This window comes from Pieris brassicae, chromosome 8, assembly GCF_905147105.1.
Source record: "Pieris brassicae chromosome 8, ilPieBrab1.1, whole genome shotgun sequence".
Classification (NCBI taxonomy): domain Eukaryota; kingdom Metazoa; phylum Arthropoda; class Insecta; order Lepidoptera; family Pieridae; genus Pieris; species Pieris brassicae.
Genome location: NC_059672.1, coordinates 10,511,342 through 10,529,413, shown reverse-complemented (window position 1 = coordinate 10,529,413; position 18,072 = coordinate 10,511,342). Strand labels below are relative to the sequence as shown.

The following is an 18,072-nucleotide window of genomic DNA, read 5'->3' as shown; positions in this document are numbered from 1 at the left end:
CCGCTGTAGGCTCTCCCGCGGTGGGCACGGATCCTTTTATCGATCCAGCGTATCATTAGATATCATTGTGATCTATGATCAATGATGCGTCCGCGCACCACAGTTATAAAGTTATCTTTGAGTTCTCGCGGACCTATGACTTCAAATTTGTATGATTTTTATTGTTTAATGTCATTGTATAAAATTACTAGAATTGAAGGTCGATTTGGATTATTCTTTATCTTTGTATAAAGGTTCGGTGTTCAATTTATGTATCTTCCCAATAGTCACATACGACAAAAAAATATATTTAAATGGCAACCACGAGATGGATAAGAGGAAGAAACGGGCAGACGATATAGAGGGGATAAGAGGCACAACTTGGACGTAAAGAGCTAACATTAGAAAAGAACAAAAGCAGCTGGAAGAGGCCAGGACACGCTGATCACCCAAAATCAGATGTATTAGATTAAGTTACGTTATGTAACTTAAACAAAAGTTTATATATTATACTGGGTGTCAGCAATAAAGGCTTATTTATAATAATATTAATTATTTTAGCATATAACATTTATGTTAAAAGTAGCCTGGTTATATATACATATAGATTTCAAGTGACGCGACATTTATATCTTAAATTTCATAATTTGTATATACTAAAGGTAAGATTCAGAAACGAGACTTCGTCTTACTTACAGCAAAAATGTGTTGGATTTTAATATACGAGTCATATATATAGCAAATAATATACTTCATAATAAACTATTTCGTTATAAAAATATTTCATCATTGGGAAAAACTAATGTATGAAGAGTCTATTAATGTTATAACAACATCCAAAATTACTTAGATGTCTTAATAGACAATCTTTTAATGAGACGAAAGTAATAAAGAAACAACGTACGAAAGATTTGAAGATAATGTGTGGTATAATGAAGGAATTATTAGATTGAAACCTCTAATATTTTGAATGATAATTAACATCGTTTTTAATTAAGATCTTTAAACACCTTTATAGCTTTATGTGCAAGTTCTGGGAAGAACAAAAACAATCCTGGCAAAATAACAATCATGCGAATAAAGTTATTTTATGGACGGATTGTACTTAAAATTTCGAGGGTTATGTCAGACTTAAACTAGGATGGCGGCTGGAATAACGCTAGTATGAACAGTTACACCGACGTTATACTAGGTTTATACTAAGTTATTCCGGGTTTATTAGTAGACATTTTGCTTATTCTTATGTTATTCTTGGTATAAGATTTTGTAACTCGTTTATTTGTACCACTGTTAGTCTCTAAAACTGACCATAAATCATAATCCAGTGGATTAGGATCAGGACTAGACGACGGCCAGTCTTCAGCTCTAATGAAGTCCGAAACGTTCGTTTCCAAACAAGACTGCGTAGACCGAGCTTTATGACCCAGTACCCATACAACAGGTATGGCAGGACCCTGCTTTTACAGATTACTTTGCAGTAAAATCATAGAAACAGTTGGGAACCACACAAATCAAAGTAAAACAAATACATACCTGGTAGGATCTCGTGGTAAACATTGTCGTTCCTGAACAGCGACTCCACCCCCACATGTCCTGGAGCAGCTACTCCATGCACCCCAGGAACTCCAAGCATACATACTCGTTTGATTCATTCGAGTTGCATCACTCAGTTGCTGGAATCACATCGGATGCCATATCAAAAACATGCTTTCGAACGGATTAAAGTTTATATTATCGACAGTAAATCACTTTAAATGTATAAATAATTAATTACGAAAAACTCATTATAATTAATTGTGAATGAATAAGAAACAAAAGTGGTGGTATTTATATACGAAAAAATATTTAACTATAATTCTTTGGAGCTGTTTAATGCATAAGTTACAGTTATAAATTTTTACGGTTAATAAATTAAAATAAGAAATATAGCAGAGATAAGAGAAAACAAAGTCTAACATTGGAAGTAGGTACAGAAAACCGAAAACATATGAAAAAAATGTCCACTTAAATTTCTTAATAAAAATAGTAAGAACGCGCGGTCGTTCCTACCATTTATATTGATTGGAAACATTGATAGGTCATTGACGTAAGCAAGAATTCCGTTTGCCAAATGAAACATGTGACATTAGGCAACGTTTGAACGATGCCGACACTGACCAAAAGGGCCCTTGTATTCATGAATTATTCAATTTTTAATGCAATGTTTGACTGACCACGAAACATCAGTTTGTTGAACAATGTTACATTATGACATTTAATAGCTGTCATTTGTCAATGCTATTGTCAATTAGTCACAGGTTAAACAAGCGTTTCTTAATTTTTAATGAATACATTTTAAACTACTTTTAATGACATTTTTCAAATAGCATAGATGAGCGGTATTTTAGAACCGATATAACTTGAGATACCTTCGGCGAAAATCATACCAATTTTGAAATTCCGGTTCTATATAGGTATCAGGCATCATTGTGGCTACCACTTAACACCGGCTAAACCTTCTGGACGTGTACCATGACTGAGATTGTCAAATATTAAAAATACAGTGGTACACTCTAAATATGTGATGGCAGGAGAAGTCGGGATCGATCCGTTGGTCTGACCAAATTATGTCAATTGTGGGTCTCAACATCCCGAATACATAGATAAGCTGAGAGGATAGAGTTGTGTGAAGGCTTTTAGGGCTTCTCAAGACAGACTGTGTCTAACACACGTTCAGCTTCGCCAAATGTGAGCCAGTTTAAAAAAAATCCATTTCTGCCGTGATTCGAACGCACTCACTCCTCAGGGTTGAGTCATACGCTTAAGCCACTAGGCCAACACAGCTTTTTGACAAATATTAGAACAAATCTTAAGCTTTTACATAATTAATACTAAGATGTTTTAAATAAATATTTGACGCAAACACGTTGTACGGTAATATTTTGACACGGTAGATTCAGAAGCAAATTCTTACAATTGTCATTTAAATTATCATTTTGTCTTAAGAATATAACAGTAAAAACATTTTATTCTCTGCTCTCTTACAAAGAGCATATGCATATATAGATAGATAAAACCTTTGTTATACAGAAGAAATAATACAAACAAAGTCCGTAAATACTATACATATACACAATTACATATTTTAAATATTTTAACTTCTTTATTAAGAGAAAATATCTAGCTACTTACCGGTATACCAACTTCTGTGGTCGCAATGTCTGCATCACTGAGTGCAGTACTGATTGATCTGAAACAATAATTTGTCACTATAGTGGTTTCTATAAACACACTAATATATAACACACAATAACAGAACTGTCGTGTTTGTGCAGCTGATTATGTAGAAACATTACTATTATTAGATAATAAATGCCTGATGATAATTATAATATATTAATCTATAATAAAAACAGGTAAAAAAGACATTCACTTTTAACATATAAAGAGATGTTAAAACGTTTGAACTCACGAGAGAGATTTGCACGCCTAACCCTAGTCTCACACATCATAATAAATCTTATTAAACTTTTGACAGTATTTTTTATCAATCAAATTTACTATTAGAATAGGTGTTGGATGAAAGTTAAAACATAACATTTCCTCATTACAAGTACCATCTAATTAGAACCCTGATTCCATTATGACAAGGATATGAGATATCCCGTTCATCTGAGCATATGGCTCATACAGACCTAAATCCTCACTTCCGAGATTCAAAAGATAATGCAAGTTAATTTTAGAGTACACCAGATTTGATTGAAATGTTTTTAATTAGTAAGGAATAGGTTTGTTTTTAATCATATTTTAACGGGAATTATTATTTGTAAATTAAGAAAATCAACTAACAAATTGCTATGTTAACACACCTATCAAGTGCCTATACAATTATATTATATTTTTAATTATTTAAATAATAAGTAAATAAACTACTACAACCGTTTTAGGTGTGAGCCTCAGATTTCTGTATGATCATTTGTCAATCTAATTGGCAAGTAGGTAATATAGTATTTTGTTCCGTTCACATAGCTTTTACACATTGAAAGAAAACACTTTTTTACCGGATTGAAGCTATGTATAAACTTATAATAATTTTTAGCGATATATTATAAACTTATAATAATTTTTAGCTTCAATCCGGTAAAAAAGTGTTTTCTTTCAAGTAGGTAATCCACAAACTTTTTGGGTCTAAGGCAAGCCGGTTTCCTCTCGATGTTTTCTTGCAACGAATAAATCACATGTTAAGAAAGTCTATTTTATGCACAGCCGGAGATTGAACCTACGATCAGAGGAATGAGAGTTACACGCTAAAGCCACTAGGCCAACAGTTTACTTAAAGGAACATATTTTAATTCAAAATATAAAATTAATCATTATTTTTACTAAATAGTAACAGATCTGAAAAATCTACTTTTGTTAAAACTTTAGTTAGAGTTGCTCTTCATCAAATCATATTTTTTTAAGTCTCCATATATTCTGGATTAAAATCAAATATACGAACAATTCTCAGTCGTAAGGATAAGGAAACATATAATACACGAAACTACGGGAAAGACCAAAGTTAGACCGAAATAAGAGTTTGCTTTGCGGTACAAAAAGTTCACAACACCGAAGAAATAATATTGAGGGCGTAATTAATAAAAACAAAAGCAAGCCAAAAACAAAAAGATAAAATTACACATGGCGATTGGTTGTGTCAAAAATAACTCAACAAAATTAATAAAATATCTATTACGAACAAACGCCCAGCCTTTGCTCTGCCTGTGCAATGATCTGCCTGTTAACCTTGTATTTAAACTAGGCAAACGGTACCTGTGTGTTTTGAATCAGATTAACACAAATGCGGGCTCACCTGTTTAGAGAATCGCTAACAATAGGAAGCTGGTATGATTTATGAAGACAGTGGTCACGACTTATTCCTTATCTCGAACCTAGTCATAACTATTCGCGAATAGCACGTTTAGACAAACGGATCGCTGAATGTGATAGCTTTTCTGATTACCAGATTGGTTTAAGTTTTGTATGTATAGAAAAGCGATAAACGTCCGTATAGAACAGGGAGGCTCTTAATGCCAGAGAGCTCGCGAGTGCGTTGCCGGCTGTAAAGAATGGGTACGCTCTTTTCTTTAAGAACCCTAAGTCGAATTGGTTTGGAAATACTTCAGTGAGCAGCTGGTTTTACATGGTGGATAAAAACTGCCTTAAAACGCAGGTGGAGTTTCGAATTCTGCCTCAACGTCCGATGATGTAACTCAGCTACAGGTATTAATCCTGGCTGTTAGTCAGTTGGGGACTTAGTTTATTTATATCGTCACACCTGTATCCATAAGGGGTAGGCAGAGACCACGGATCTCCACTTGCAGCCCTGACATACCTTTGGATCAAGCCCGTCTAAGGGTACTTTTAACTTTTCCTCCTGGATTTAGTCCAGGTATGTACAATATGGCCAACCCAACCCGACTTCACCATCCACGGTTGCATATATCCTATTTGTTTACGTTTCTCTTTCGTCCGTTTTACATGGCTTGGGACTTAGTGTAATACGTTTGTAAGTGTATATTAAGTAATTACCGTTTAGTAGGTTTTATTATTCGTAAGATTGAGTTCTTAATTAATTAATTAGAGGGACGCTTTTAGTTAAGAATAAATAAATATTACATTGAGACAAAAACGTTCTTTTTAAAAAATTTGCAATCGTATACACTTGCTTGGTCTAATGCAAACGTACGAGGCTCCTTTAGACTATTCAGAGTTAGATACTCTAAAACTCCGACGTGACTTCATTGACCTAGTTTATTTGTATAAAATATTTAAGTTTAATACTCATACTAAGCTTCTTGCTTAATTTTCCTTTGTAATCCTGGAGGTATTGAAATGAAAGTATTTTAAACTCACGTACATATCACTTTTACACTATAACACAGCACAGCCGAAACAGAAATTACACATTTAATAATTTTAACAGAGTTTTTCCTATCGTAAATATTTGAACCTTTTTAAACATATGATGTATTCCATATTTGGCTATATGTTTAGTAAAATTATTTTTGTTGTATATAATTTATGCTATCTGTAAAAATACCAAATAAATAAACGTTACGACGGCTCGCTTATCTGCTTTATTACAAGCATTTCTGATAATTTCCTTTGAATAGGCAAGGCAGGCTATCTCGCTATTGCAATTAAATTTAAAAATTAACATAATTGTTAATATGTATATTATATCTTAACAATCATCCTACTTACCGTAATTTTGTTTATTATGCTGATTTAATATAATTGCGGTTTATGTTTTTAAGTTTCTATTTAGTTTTAGTTTAAATTTGCGTATTTTTCTCGGTGTTTACGTCTGTTGTGTGTTTCTTTGCTAGCTTCTACGTTCCGATTAAATTTATGTATATGTATATAAATTTATAATTTTTAAGCAATGCAGTGTTTCATAACTTATAAATAAAACAGCCATAATCGTTTTTAATGTTTAAACGTTAAGAGTACCCTTGCCGGTCCGTAAACCTTTCTATTTAAAATCCTAGTAATTTGACAACCTGACCACAGAGGCCTTGGCTAGGCACTTAACTTTACTCGCGTAAATAACAGACATTGTAGCAGAGGTCACTGTCAAAGATCGTAAACAATATTGTTTTCATGTTTACTACTTCGACAATGTTTACGAAAAATATCCAAAGCAAGTCGCACGGTATTTACCCTCATTAGTAATCACGTAATTACCTAGCATATTTGGCTCAATTAACTGATTTGTTTATTAAATAGTTAGAAGTGCAATTAATAAAGTAATTAAATTTAGTATAAAATGTCAAACAAGTTCATTACTTCTTCATTACGAATTGTTGAGTTAAACGTATAACAACAAATTCAAAAATGGAAGTCAGCCTGTCCCAGATTTGTGAACTTCTTGGGGAACGTATTGAAAAGTATAATTCTATACCGAAGAAACGGAAGCTTAGTAAAGTTAAGCGGCTTATGACGTCAACCCCAATTCTTGAGGCATTTCCGGCAAAAATGTTTTCTCCAAATCTAGTGCTTTCTCCAGCACCAACCGTAAACTCCGAAAAGAGGAGTACGCCGAGAAAAAGGGCTACTCGTGATGGATTACGAGGAAAGAAGTTGGTTTTTCATGATGAAGACGACAACGTGAACTAGTGATCTGTTAGGAGATATAACGAATATTGTTATTAGAATACCTTAATTTATGACTAATTTATTATTATTTAATATAAGTGTTTTGTTTTACAATTTTAATGTATATGTTTGAAAATATATATTTATTTTTCATTTACATGTTTTGTCTTTCATCCATACTTCTTACCATAGAGTAAGCCTAAGAGATGTCATTCTCAAAGTTTTCTCTTAACTTTCTTCTGTGTTTTCGGTGTGCGCATTTAATATTCGTTCGAACGGTGAAGGAAAAAAATTCGTGAGGAAACCGGCTTGCCTTAGACCCAAAAAGTCGATGTCGTGTGTCACAGGAGGCTGATGACCTAATTACTTATTAGATTGACAAACGATCATGAAACAGATACTAAAATCTGAGGCCAGACTTAAAAAAGGAGCGCCACTGATGTTTTTATTTCCTCCGTGTTAAATACACTCCGTGTTTCGATGGTTGATCTATAAAAATAGTAAACTTAGTCAAGAAGGTCAAAGTTGAAGAATGTCACTCAAACTAAACTAGCATTCAACTCAATTTTATTTTCTATTTAAAGTTTGACATATTGGCCAGTGCAGGGATTTTTAACATTCGTTTTTTTCTCAGAATACAAGATACAGCAGACATACGAAATGGCATAAAAACCATTGTGGTGTATATTCATGTAACAACAGTGTTGTCAAGAGCGCGACATTGCGGATGAAGATATTTTTTTAATTTTGTTTTTAGTTTGGTTACAGTGAAACTAATGATGTAGATAATTTGACGTTCTATCAACATTGATCGTTATTATCTCGTAAAGTACAGATTTTGTAACTCAAAACACTATTTGAAAAAGAAGATATTGACAAAAGATGGAGATTGTTACATGGAATTATTGGAAAACTAACAGTGATCTTAATAAGATTTAGAAACGAGCCTTAGTGCTTACGTCTAAAATGTATTTGATTTTGACATACGGGAGTCATAGTTCACGCAAATTTCGTTTTTGAATCTCATTCTAAATACACTTTAAATATAATGAACAGAAGTCGAAGAACAATACGAGTCGCTCATTTTTTTTTTGTTTTAGATATGGTTTTAAGATATATAATTAAAATAAAGGTCCTTCATACATAAGAAAGTAATCTTATTAAAAAATTAAGTCGTTTGAAGGATTGCACTTTCTATAAGAAAGCCGTTTTTTATATATTATTTACTAAATGACTCGGTGAAGTTCGTATCACCTACATACATTTGTGTCAGAACTTAATACAAAATTTTTAAAACCAGATATCGGACCTCATACTTCTACTATGAAACACATATTTTCTGAATATGTAAATATATGACAACCAAGTGACAATATTTTATTTCTAAAAAGACAAAGGACATCAAATATTTCCAAGGCACAGTTTTTACTACAAAGTTTAATAGTCCATTTTAGTACTTTCCTTCACTTATTATTTGTGTTTCCTACCGTTTGAATCTTCCTTGAATTTCCACAAATATTTCAAGATCATAATTAGCCAAATCGGTCCAGTTTACGACGAGGTTGTTTAGAACAACATACTAGTTATATTGACCGAAATCAAAGGTCCCTGCTGAATTCTATTGTATTAGGTACTTAATAACAACGTCATTGGCTGTTACGACTATCGGTTTTTACGACCAAATATGAGTAGTCCCTTCGATGTCTATATAAAAGATTTTGACTGTATATGGATAGATTCCGAAGAAATTGCTACTTGGAATAGATACGGGCGTCGAAAAACTTCATAAACACATTAGTCATAATCTAAGTTTGCAATTATCATTACCGTCACAATCATTCGTGTGCTTTATAACGCCGATAATAGACAGTTTGAATACGAAATAAGCGATATGATCGGAAAGGGCTGTCCTTTGAATAAATAAGTGCCCTCCTACTGTTAACGGCATACATTATAATAATAATATATCATTAAACACCTATAACTAGATTATTATCGTTTGAAAAACCTCCCTCGAAAACATTTGTAACTCAGACACGATTGAAATGGTGTAATAAAATTACGTTACGACACTGTTGACACTGATTTGGTTTGAACATTTTTCTTGTAACTTTTTTGTCGATAGTGTTTTGTTTTTCTATAAGAAAAATACTCCACAGAAACTTCGAAGCAATTGAATTCCCCTAGGAAACTGTTTTGGAATTTTACCCACATATCTTGTGAGTCCGAAAGACTTGATGAAACGCCTGCACCTATAATTAATATGAATGAAACAAATGAAGAAATGTATAACTGAGCTCTTAAAGTATTTAAGCGCCATTCATAGACAATTAGTTTTTTATTGTACCGGAAACAGAAGCAAGCACTACAGGAAATGAATACATAAAATGAACAATTAGACACATAGTAAATTAATTAATATGTGTCAATAATCACTCGCGATCACAAGGTCCATCCCATTGGAATTCAGATCATAAAAATAGGTTAAAGTATCAAGGAGTGGAGCTGTCACGGTATGGTGGTTGCTTGCGTCATTTTGACTGTAATCTGCCGATAAATCAAGTTCTGCGCCGAAATGAGATCACGGGCTTACATTGAAAGCTGACAGACAGGACTAATTTTACTGTGAAAATAAATATGAATTGTCATTATGAAATCATGCGTCAGAACAATTTATTGCTGTGTTAGATTTATTTCTTCATTTGACTGCCGTAAAATTTATCTACACCGACAGACATTAGATACTTTCTTCTATCAATGTAAAAGTAAAGTTTATACAAAGCAGATTTTATGTTTATTATTATAATAATTTGTACAATTTTACAATTGGGAAGGTGTTTATTTTTTTGCCTTGGCGAGACCATACATTTGACAACAATTATAAATAACTTAAGTTATTTTATATATCTTATTAATGTCATAAACATTATGAAAATTAATATTATATTTGCATTTGCGGATTTTTATAATTAATCTATCTAAACGTACCACTTTCTTTGCAAATAAACGATCCATTATTATTATTACTTATTATTAGAACCTAATTTAAACCTAATAATTACATTGAACATATTACGTTAAATTTTTTAAATACACAACAGAATTTAGTGCGATCCAAATCGCTACCAAATGATGTTAATTAATAAAACAATTCAAATCACTTAATTAAATTAATTAACCAAATTCAACTGTATCCGTTCTATGCAAATAACGTGATAATTAATGTTTACAATTTCGATAAGATCAGCCCTTTGTGTACACGTATTATTAGCTAAGCGGATCGGCGCCGGTACTCTATAACCCAAAACGATAGCGTCAGCAATCCGGACGATTCCTTGGCCTGTCATTTGTGATCTTGATTTTTAGAAGACACATGCTTAGTTTCACGAGAAAGATTGTGGTGCAACCATTGAGAAGTTGACGACGATTCAAATATGACATAATTTTGTCATTAAGAGAAAATTTGTATAAATTTTGTAATTAATGTAGGTGTCTGTGGTTTACGTGAGTTTTAACCTCTTCGGATAATCACAGCTTACTTCAGTTTTTTAATATTGTAGTACAATTTTGTTTATGCACCGCAACAAACACCAGGGCAGAAACCGCGGCTTCGACCGCTGGTCTCAGCACCAGGGCCAAGTCGAGAATACTACTTGGCCCCACATACCAGCGGACTTGACACCCCGGACACGACGCCAGTATCGAGTCGAGCGTCGCTCCTTGGGAGGGCCAAACACAAATCAAGACACCGGCTGCGCGCTGCGAGTAGACTAAAATCACCCACTCCCGTGCTGCCTTGTATTAGCAGGGTACGAAACAACACACCACCTCAAGGGAGCATACGCCAATCGGGCCTAAACACCCCCCTCGCGAGCGAGGGTATAGCAAAAGCAAGAACCCTTTATGTATTCAATAAGTTTCCGTCGTTCCACAACTGAGCGTTCTCTAAGGCAGATTTCGCCACGCACCACCACTATGTGGAACCAGCTGCCCACTGAAGTATTTCCGAACCAATTAGACTTAGGGTCCTTTAAGAAAAGAACGTACCAATTCTTGAAAGGCCAGCAATGCACTTGCGAGCCTTCTGGAAATGTGAGTGTCCATGGGCGGCGGGATCACTTAACATCAGGTGAGTTTGAGTTGAGAGTTGAGCCCGTTTGCCTCATATTACATAAAAAAAAGTTTTTTTGGAAAACTAGCAATTTAACCGTAGTCTAGTTTAAAAGGTGTGATTTGTCTCAATTTCTCTACGGATTGTGTTTAGTGGTCTGTGGAGTAAGTTGATATAAGGTCATTTGCTGTGGCGTGATTTTATGCGCTCATTGTATCCAATGACATTTCTAACCCATAAACAAAAGTGTTACCATGAAGTGACCTAGTTCGGGCAATACCGCCGCCTAGTATAAGCGAAATACGGATGAGAACGAGAAAATATAACACCCGAAAATTGCAAAGTATTTTTTTGGCCAACCTGGGATGTGATTGCAAATTATTTTAAGGATAGAAGTAATTTTATGTATAATGTATATAATGTCGTTTTCCCTGTTTGTTTTGTTAATTGTAGTTTTTTTTAATCTAGTTTATAAGTAATTCAAAATTTCGGCTGTGGAGTAGCCCTTCAGGCACCAAATTTATTTTAATGGTGTTTTCTGTAGGTTTAGTTTAGTTATTCTTCTTAAGCAATCATATGAAAAAAAGTAAATTTACGTTTAGTAGATTATAACAAATTAACACAAATTTATAACTTTTTGATGTGAAACTTCTTTATCGGCGTTGGAAAAAACTTTACCGTCACACTTTTCGGTTATGCGTCACATTTTTCCGTTACGCGCCATATTTTTCGTGTCCACGATTGACTCGAAGAGATTCGAAGGCATTAAGAACAAATTTATATAATAACGATAACAATGATAGTAATAATTTTATTACAATTAATGAAATTCTGTAATAATCTTAGTAGTAAAAAGCTATAATGAAATATTTGTATTTATGTAAATGATTATAAAAGCCTTTTGTAAACTTTATCCAAGTTTATTTTATTTAACCAATTTCTGTAAAGTTGCATATAATAGATCATTTTTCGAAAAATAACGTCATAAAGAAGTTTCACTTCTTACGTGTGTACACTAGTACACACGCACACATTCTTGTTTATTGTTTAATTTATACCTTAATTGAAATAGAACACAATGAGCCATTTATGATCTGTATCATAGTTGTATTTCCACAGTAACCTTCCTAAATTAATATTTAAGAGCGCGCGTTAGGCTAGCATCTAGTGTCTTGTGAAACTAACGTATAATAATACTCAAGTAAACGGAGAATGCTTCTTTATTAAATAACTCGTAAAATATACAATATTTAATAAAATCGCTAGTAATAGCTATCGGCTAAACTAATGTGCTGTTTCAATTGTGTTTTGGCTCCATAGTACCCACCATGAACGAATAAAAACGAATCTAGGCAAAAGTTGGAGGTGACTTTGTATTTTTTTAATTCAACCTTTATAATTATAGTGAAGGATCAATATATATTTAATGTTTTTAATTTAAGCATTACATGCTTTGATAAAATCAAATCTAAGCTTAGTCATTTTAGTTAGTATCCGCTAAAATAAATACTTTTAATCACTACCGTTTTCTCATCTAACATTATCAATCGAAGCTGTCATTCAAATTAGATTATAAAACATTTCAAAGCAACAAAAATTGCCTAACCATTGGATGACATCATAACGTGCGAAACCACTACCAACACCGGATGACTGTGGTCATGTAGACCATTGTCTTTATCATAACTAATTACTATGATCACGATTTCATATCTATTTATAATCGATTAAGGTGCTACTTCTGTTAATTGTTACAAGATAATAATGTTCTTTAGACGTATTTGGCTACGCCTTTTGATTGAGTTGTATTAAAGATATAGTTAAAATATTCGTATAAAGTCAGTAACGAATTATGCAGATATGAATATTATAACTGTCATAACCCTGATGGTACAATGTCCATTATTACCTCAGAAATCTTTTGCTCTAAAGTCGAAGATAATACGAATACAGTGGTCTATTAAAAACCATGGTAGATTAATAAGTATTTTATTTATTTATTTACACTAACCTTATACAAAAACATAAGGCTTATTAAGTTATAAGTCAACAGCGGTCTTATGGCTAACAAGCGATTTCTTCCAGGCAACCGTATATAATTATATAAGTGTAACTATATACTAAAAAAAACTAAAGGGAGAAAATACGAAATTGAATGCCCGATTGATGAGTTATTTATGCAGTGAATTGATTAAATCTGTGAATCTATCTATCTAATATATCTACGAATATTTTTCTTTATTAATAAGTAACCGTTAAATTAAACTTAAACGACGACTCTAAGTATAGCTGTAAAGGTTTAGTAGAAACCATTGCATTGCAACATAAGCATTTGCTCATTTTCTCGTTATACATTTTCAAGCCATTTCGTCCAAAACGTCCAAAAGAAATTGCTTTATATAAAGATAATATACATAATCTGGTTTCCTTTGAATGGAATTACGCTACCATTAAGGAATTTTATATTTAATTTTGAAGTTACTAATTGGTTGATTGTATGATGTATTGATGTAGTAAATTATAGACCACTGACTTAGTATGTAGAAATATATCCAGAACACCGTTTCAACAGACAATTTTTGTAAGAGAGAGATACAACTATTTATTTATTAATACTTCGTTACATATAGAAATAGAATACAATTGACAAAATTAAACGAAAAGGAAACTGGCGGCCTGATCTCTTTCAAGCAACCACTGTGAGATTCTTTTTAATTAGATGAGGTAAGCAAGAAATTAGAATATACATTACATATACAGTAGTTATTTAGACTAAATTAAAGCATGATCGAAAAATTTAAATAAAAAAGACAACATGAAAGAGAAAAAGTGGACACTTGTTTGATATTATGTCAGAATATTGTCCACCTATTTTGTTTTCAACATAATTTTATTTTGTAACAATCACAATTGATATGTACTATCTCTAAACATTCTAGTTGTGAATAAAATTTTAAAATCAGTGAGTGTATATGAGTTTATCCGTTATAAATGAACACTCATTATATGTTTGCTAACATCAAAACCTTTGATATAACGAATATTTTAAATGTTTAATATGTGATAATGTGATTGACACTGTATTTTTTAGTTCGAAGCGAAAATATTTATTATATTTTTACTATTATAAAACCATACCAACTAACCATAAATATTTGGCAATTACTACTGTTAAGGAAAACAATAAAATATCAACCGAACAATACAAAGGAAGACTTCAGCAAAGGTAGCTTCAGGCCTCTTGGAAATGGAGCACTTGCCGCAGTTTGATAGTTTTCGAGATACGAAGGGAAAACAAATTATTGTATTAGAATCCCCTAATTGCCTCAAAATCATATTATACAATCTAATAAAAGCCAAGAGGTTGATTGCTGATTATAAAAAAACTGTTATTATACATTTAGCTGCGTAAATAAGTTTAGTTATAGTATTTAATGTTTTGGGTTAGAATGTCCGAATATAATTTAGTTCATGAGCCGATAAAACATGGCGTAAACCGCTTTGAAGTCTAGAAATCTAGATTTTAAAAGACTAGGTTTATCACCTTTTACAAAGGCGAAAGATATGTTTGCAAAAACGTCGTAAGTTTAGTGAATATTAAAATTTTATATATACGAAATTGTTTACATCATTTAAATCCTGTATTATATTATGTATAGATATAGTTGAAATTTTTTTGGATTACTATTTCCAATTTTTTTTTTAATGAACCTGTACCACAATGAACGGTTCGGTGGCCTTCGATACACAATCTTATACTAGAATAATAAGTCCTAAGTATTATCAGCCGAAAGGATTTGGAGAAATTCTATTAGTTTGGGAACAAAAAGAGGTTAGACTGATGCTGATACCTTGCCTCACAATAGTTCTCAAAAACGCACTAAACACTCACTATAAAATTCTAAATAGTTGGCGTAAATATTATCAATTATAATTAACAAAATGTACACATAAAAATAAAAATATGTCTAACGTAACCCGAGTAAATCTCAACAATGACTCAACTAATAAATGTGACGATCGGCCGAGAAAAAATATTTGGGATCACCCTCATCAAAAATTACTAAATTTAAATTATGTATTTCCCAATTTGTGTAAAACTGAGGGTATGCTTAAAGTGACCATTTATTCTTTGACTCAAAACGGGACATTGGTTTTTTAGCTCAAATAATAAGTAGTCAATGAAAAAAAAAACACTTTATTAAAGTTATTTATTTAGAAAAAGTTAGTTGGCTTAAAAGTTACGAATCAGAAAATGTTGAACAGAAGAACAAATTTGTTTTAATATAGCTGGTGGCGATTTCATGTGAGAATAAAACTCTTGGCACGTTTTTTTACACTCAGCTGCTCAAATTTTCGAGTTGTTTCTCAAAACGGGACAATTTTGCGTCCTACAGTTCATTTCGGGGACACCGGACACATAATTGGACGTCACGTTAGGTATGCTTAAGATGGAGGTGATTTTGCGCTATGGATATTCTTAATACTCCTTTTAACCATATTCCCCGATAGCTTAAACAAGTCAAGGCTTAAATATTGGTCGTTGTGTGTCCGGGCTGTGCTATACAAAACTGAGTTTTTTGCATTTAGTTATTACTATGTAGGTTAAGAATATTTCTACGTTGAGAAGTTCTATATATTAGGTCCTTACATATGAAATTGGCGTATTTCGTACTGGCCACTTTAATCACGATGTTCTCCTCTTTGGTAAGGAATTTCAAATTCAATGTACAGCTATTTACTCGTGTATTTGTGCTTCGATGACCGTCATTCATTTGTTTTTTTCTTCTGTTTTTTTCTGTTTGCGTCACTCATTTTACAAAATGGAAAACTTAAAGTATCGCATTATTTACGAGTACGAGTTCCGCCGTGGTACTAGTGCTGCGGAAACGACTCGAAGGGTAAATGATGTGTATGGCGGTCATGTTGCAAAAGAAAACACAGTTCGTTTTTGGTTTGGGAAATTTCGACCTGCAAGCCCCGTGGACGGCCTGAGACCCAAGTTGATAATGAAGTATTGAAGGCTATTGTGGAAGCGGATCCATCGCAAACCACGTCCGAGTTAGCTGCAGGCTGCGGTGTTAGTGATAAAACTGTTTTAATTCACTTGAAGCAAATTGGAAAGATTAAAAAGCTTGAAAGGTGGTAATCGGAAGCGCTCAGCGCAATGGTTGGATCCTGGCCAGCCAGCCAAATCCTGCCCCAAGCGAAAATTAACCCCAAAAAAGTTACTTGTAAGCGTTTGGTGGACTAGTGCCGGTATTGTTCATTGCAGTTTTCTCAAATCGGGCCAGACTATTACGGCTGATGTCTATTGTCAGCAATTGCAAACCATGATGGAAAAGCTAGCGGCTAAACAACCTAGGCTGGTCAATCGCTCCACGCCACTGCTACTTCACGACAACGCAAGACTACACACTGCACAACAGACGGCTACCAAATTAGAAGAGCTTCAATTGGAATGTCTAAGACATCCTCCGTACTCCCCGGACCTTGCTCCAACAGATTACCATTTTTTTCGAAATTTGGACTACTTCTTGCAAGGGAAAAAATTTAACTCTGATAGGGCAGTCCAAATCGCCTTCACAGATTTTATTGATTCCCGTCCGACTGGTTTTTTTAGTAAAGGGATCAATGAACTACCTATGAGATGGCAAAAGTGCATAGAAAACAATGGTTCATACTTTGATTAATTAAATAATATATTAGACTTTGATTAATAATTATATTTGAAAATAATCGACTTTTTGTTCCTCAAATACAAAACGCCAATTTCATATGTAAGGACCTAATATTTACCGGAATAACTTCGTAACAGCGCGTTTCAGGATATGACGTCATCGTAGTGATTTGTAAGCACAGATTGTTACCAGTCGAAAAATAACAGAGACAAACATATTAAAATACAAAACTCTTTATATTCTCTATACAAATATTTCCCGCCATTACGTTTATATGTGAATCTTCAATTTGTCCTAGTTGATAGAAGTCAGTACTTGGTGTGTCATGAAATGCGTGACAAAGCGGGTAACGGTTCCAGACACTGAGCTCGCAATTAACTATATCTCATGGCACGTCTGTGGTATAGGATTACTAGTGATGTGTGACTGTGGTATCGATATAGCATTAATTGAAATACTATATTTTTACGTTTAATTGCATCACCAGGGCCACCCGGCTAGAAGTCTTCCACGGTCCGCCTCACGAGACATTGTCTTTTGTGAACTAGCGAACTGTGGAATCTTTTGTGGGAGAAACGACTTTTATTGTTTAAAGAAAGAGTATAGTCCACCGAAAGGCCGACAACGCACCCACTAAAATGTGTGTTATGAATGTAATGCGTGTGAGAGTTCTTGGGCGTAAAGATAAAGTGCTTTTAAGCTCTCCCCCCAAGCTTCTGTTCGAGTCTTTCTAGCCATTCTATCTAAGTATCCTAGAATATTTGAGGTTTTGAACCCGCACAAACCGCTAATAATTAAGAATAACAACGAACATTGTATAATACGTGCTAGTACCGGGAAACCCACCCCATACCATGTATTACTATATTTGTAAGCTATTAATCTTCAAAATAAATTCTTAATTCTTTTGATGATTAATCTTTTTTTTTACTTTAATATGTATTTCTACTAGTATTTTCTATACTCGCAAGGATTAGTACTTGTATTACCGAGCATCACTACTTTGTTTGGATAAGGCGCTTGTTTAAGCGGACATCGGTGCCAACACTTAATTGGTGAGTGTCAATTGCATTGATATTTTGAGAAATGTACAAAATTGGTTCATCTATTAATTCATGAATATCTTAAAACTAAAAGTCTAAGTAGACACAAATATAATTTAATTTTAAAATTGTTACAAAC

The 18,072-nt window shown here is 33.2% G+C and overlaps 1 protein-coding gene across 1 annotated transcript in view; it reads right to left on the bottom strand.

Moving 5' to 3' along the window:
- Window positions 1–18,072, bottom strand: part of LOC123713274 (thrombospondin type-1 domain-containing protein 4-like) — a 114,370-nt gene that overhangs the window by 56,374 nt on the left and 39,924 nt on the right. Inside the window, exons 3-4 of the mRNA XM_045666874.1 lie at window positions 3,151–3,208; window positions 1,513–1,652 (exon numbers count right to left, since the gene is read on the bottom strand). Coding sequence (XP_045522830.1) covers window positions 1,513–1,652; window positions 3,151–3,208 — 198 coding nt within the window. The remainder of the gene's footprint in view (window positions 1–1,512; window positions 1,653–3,150; window positions 3,209–18,072) is intronic.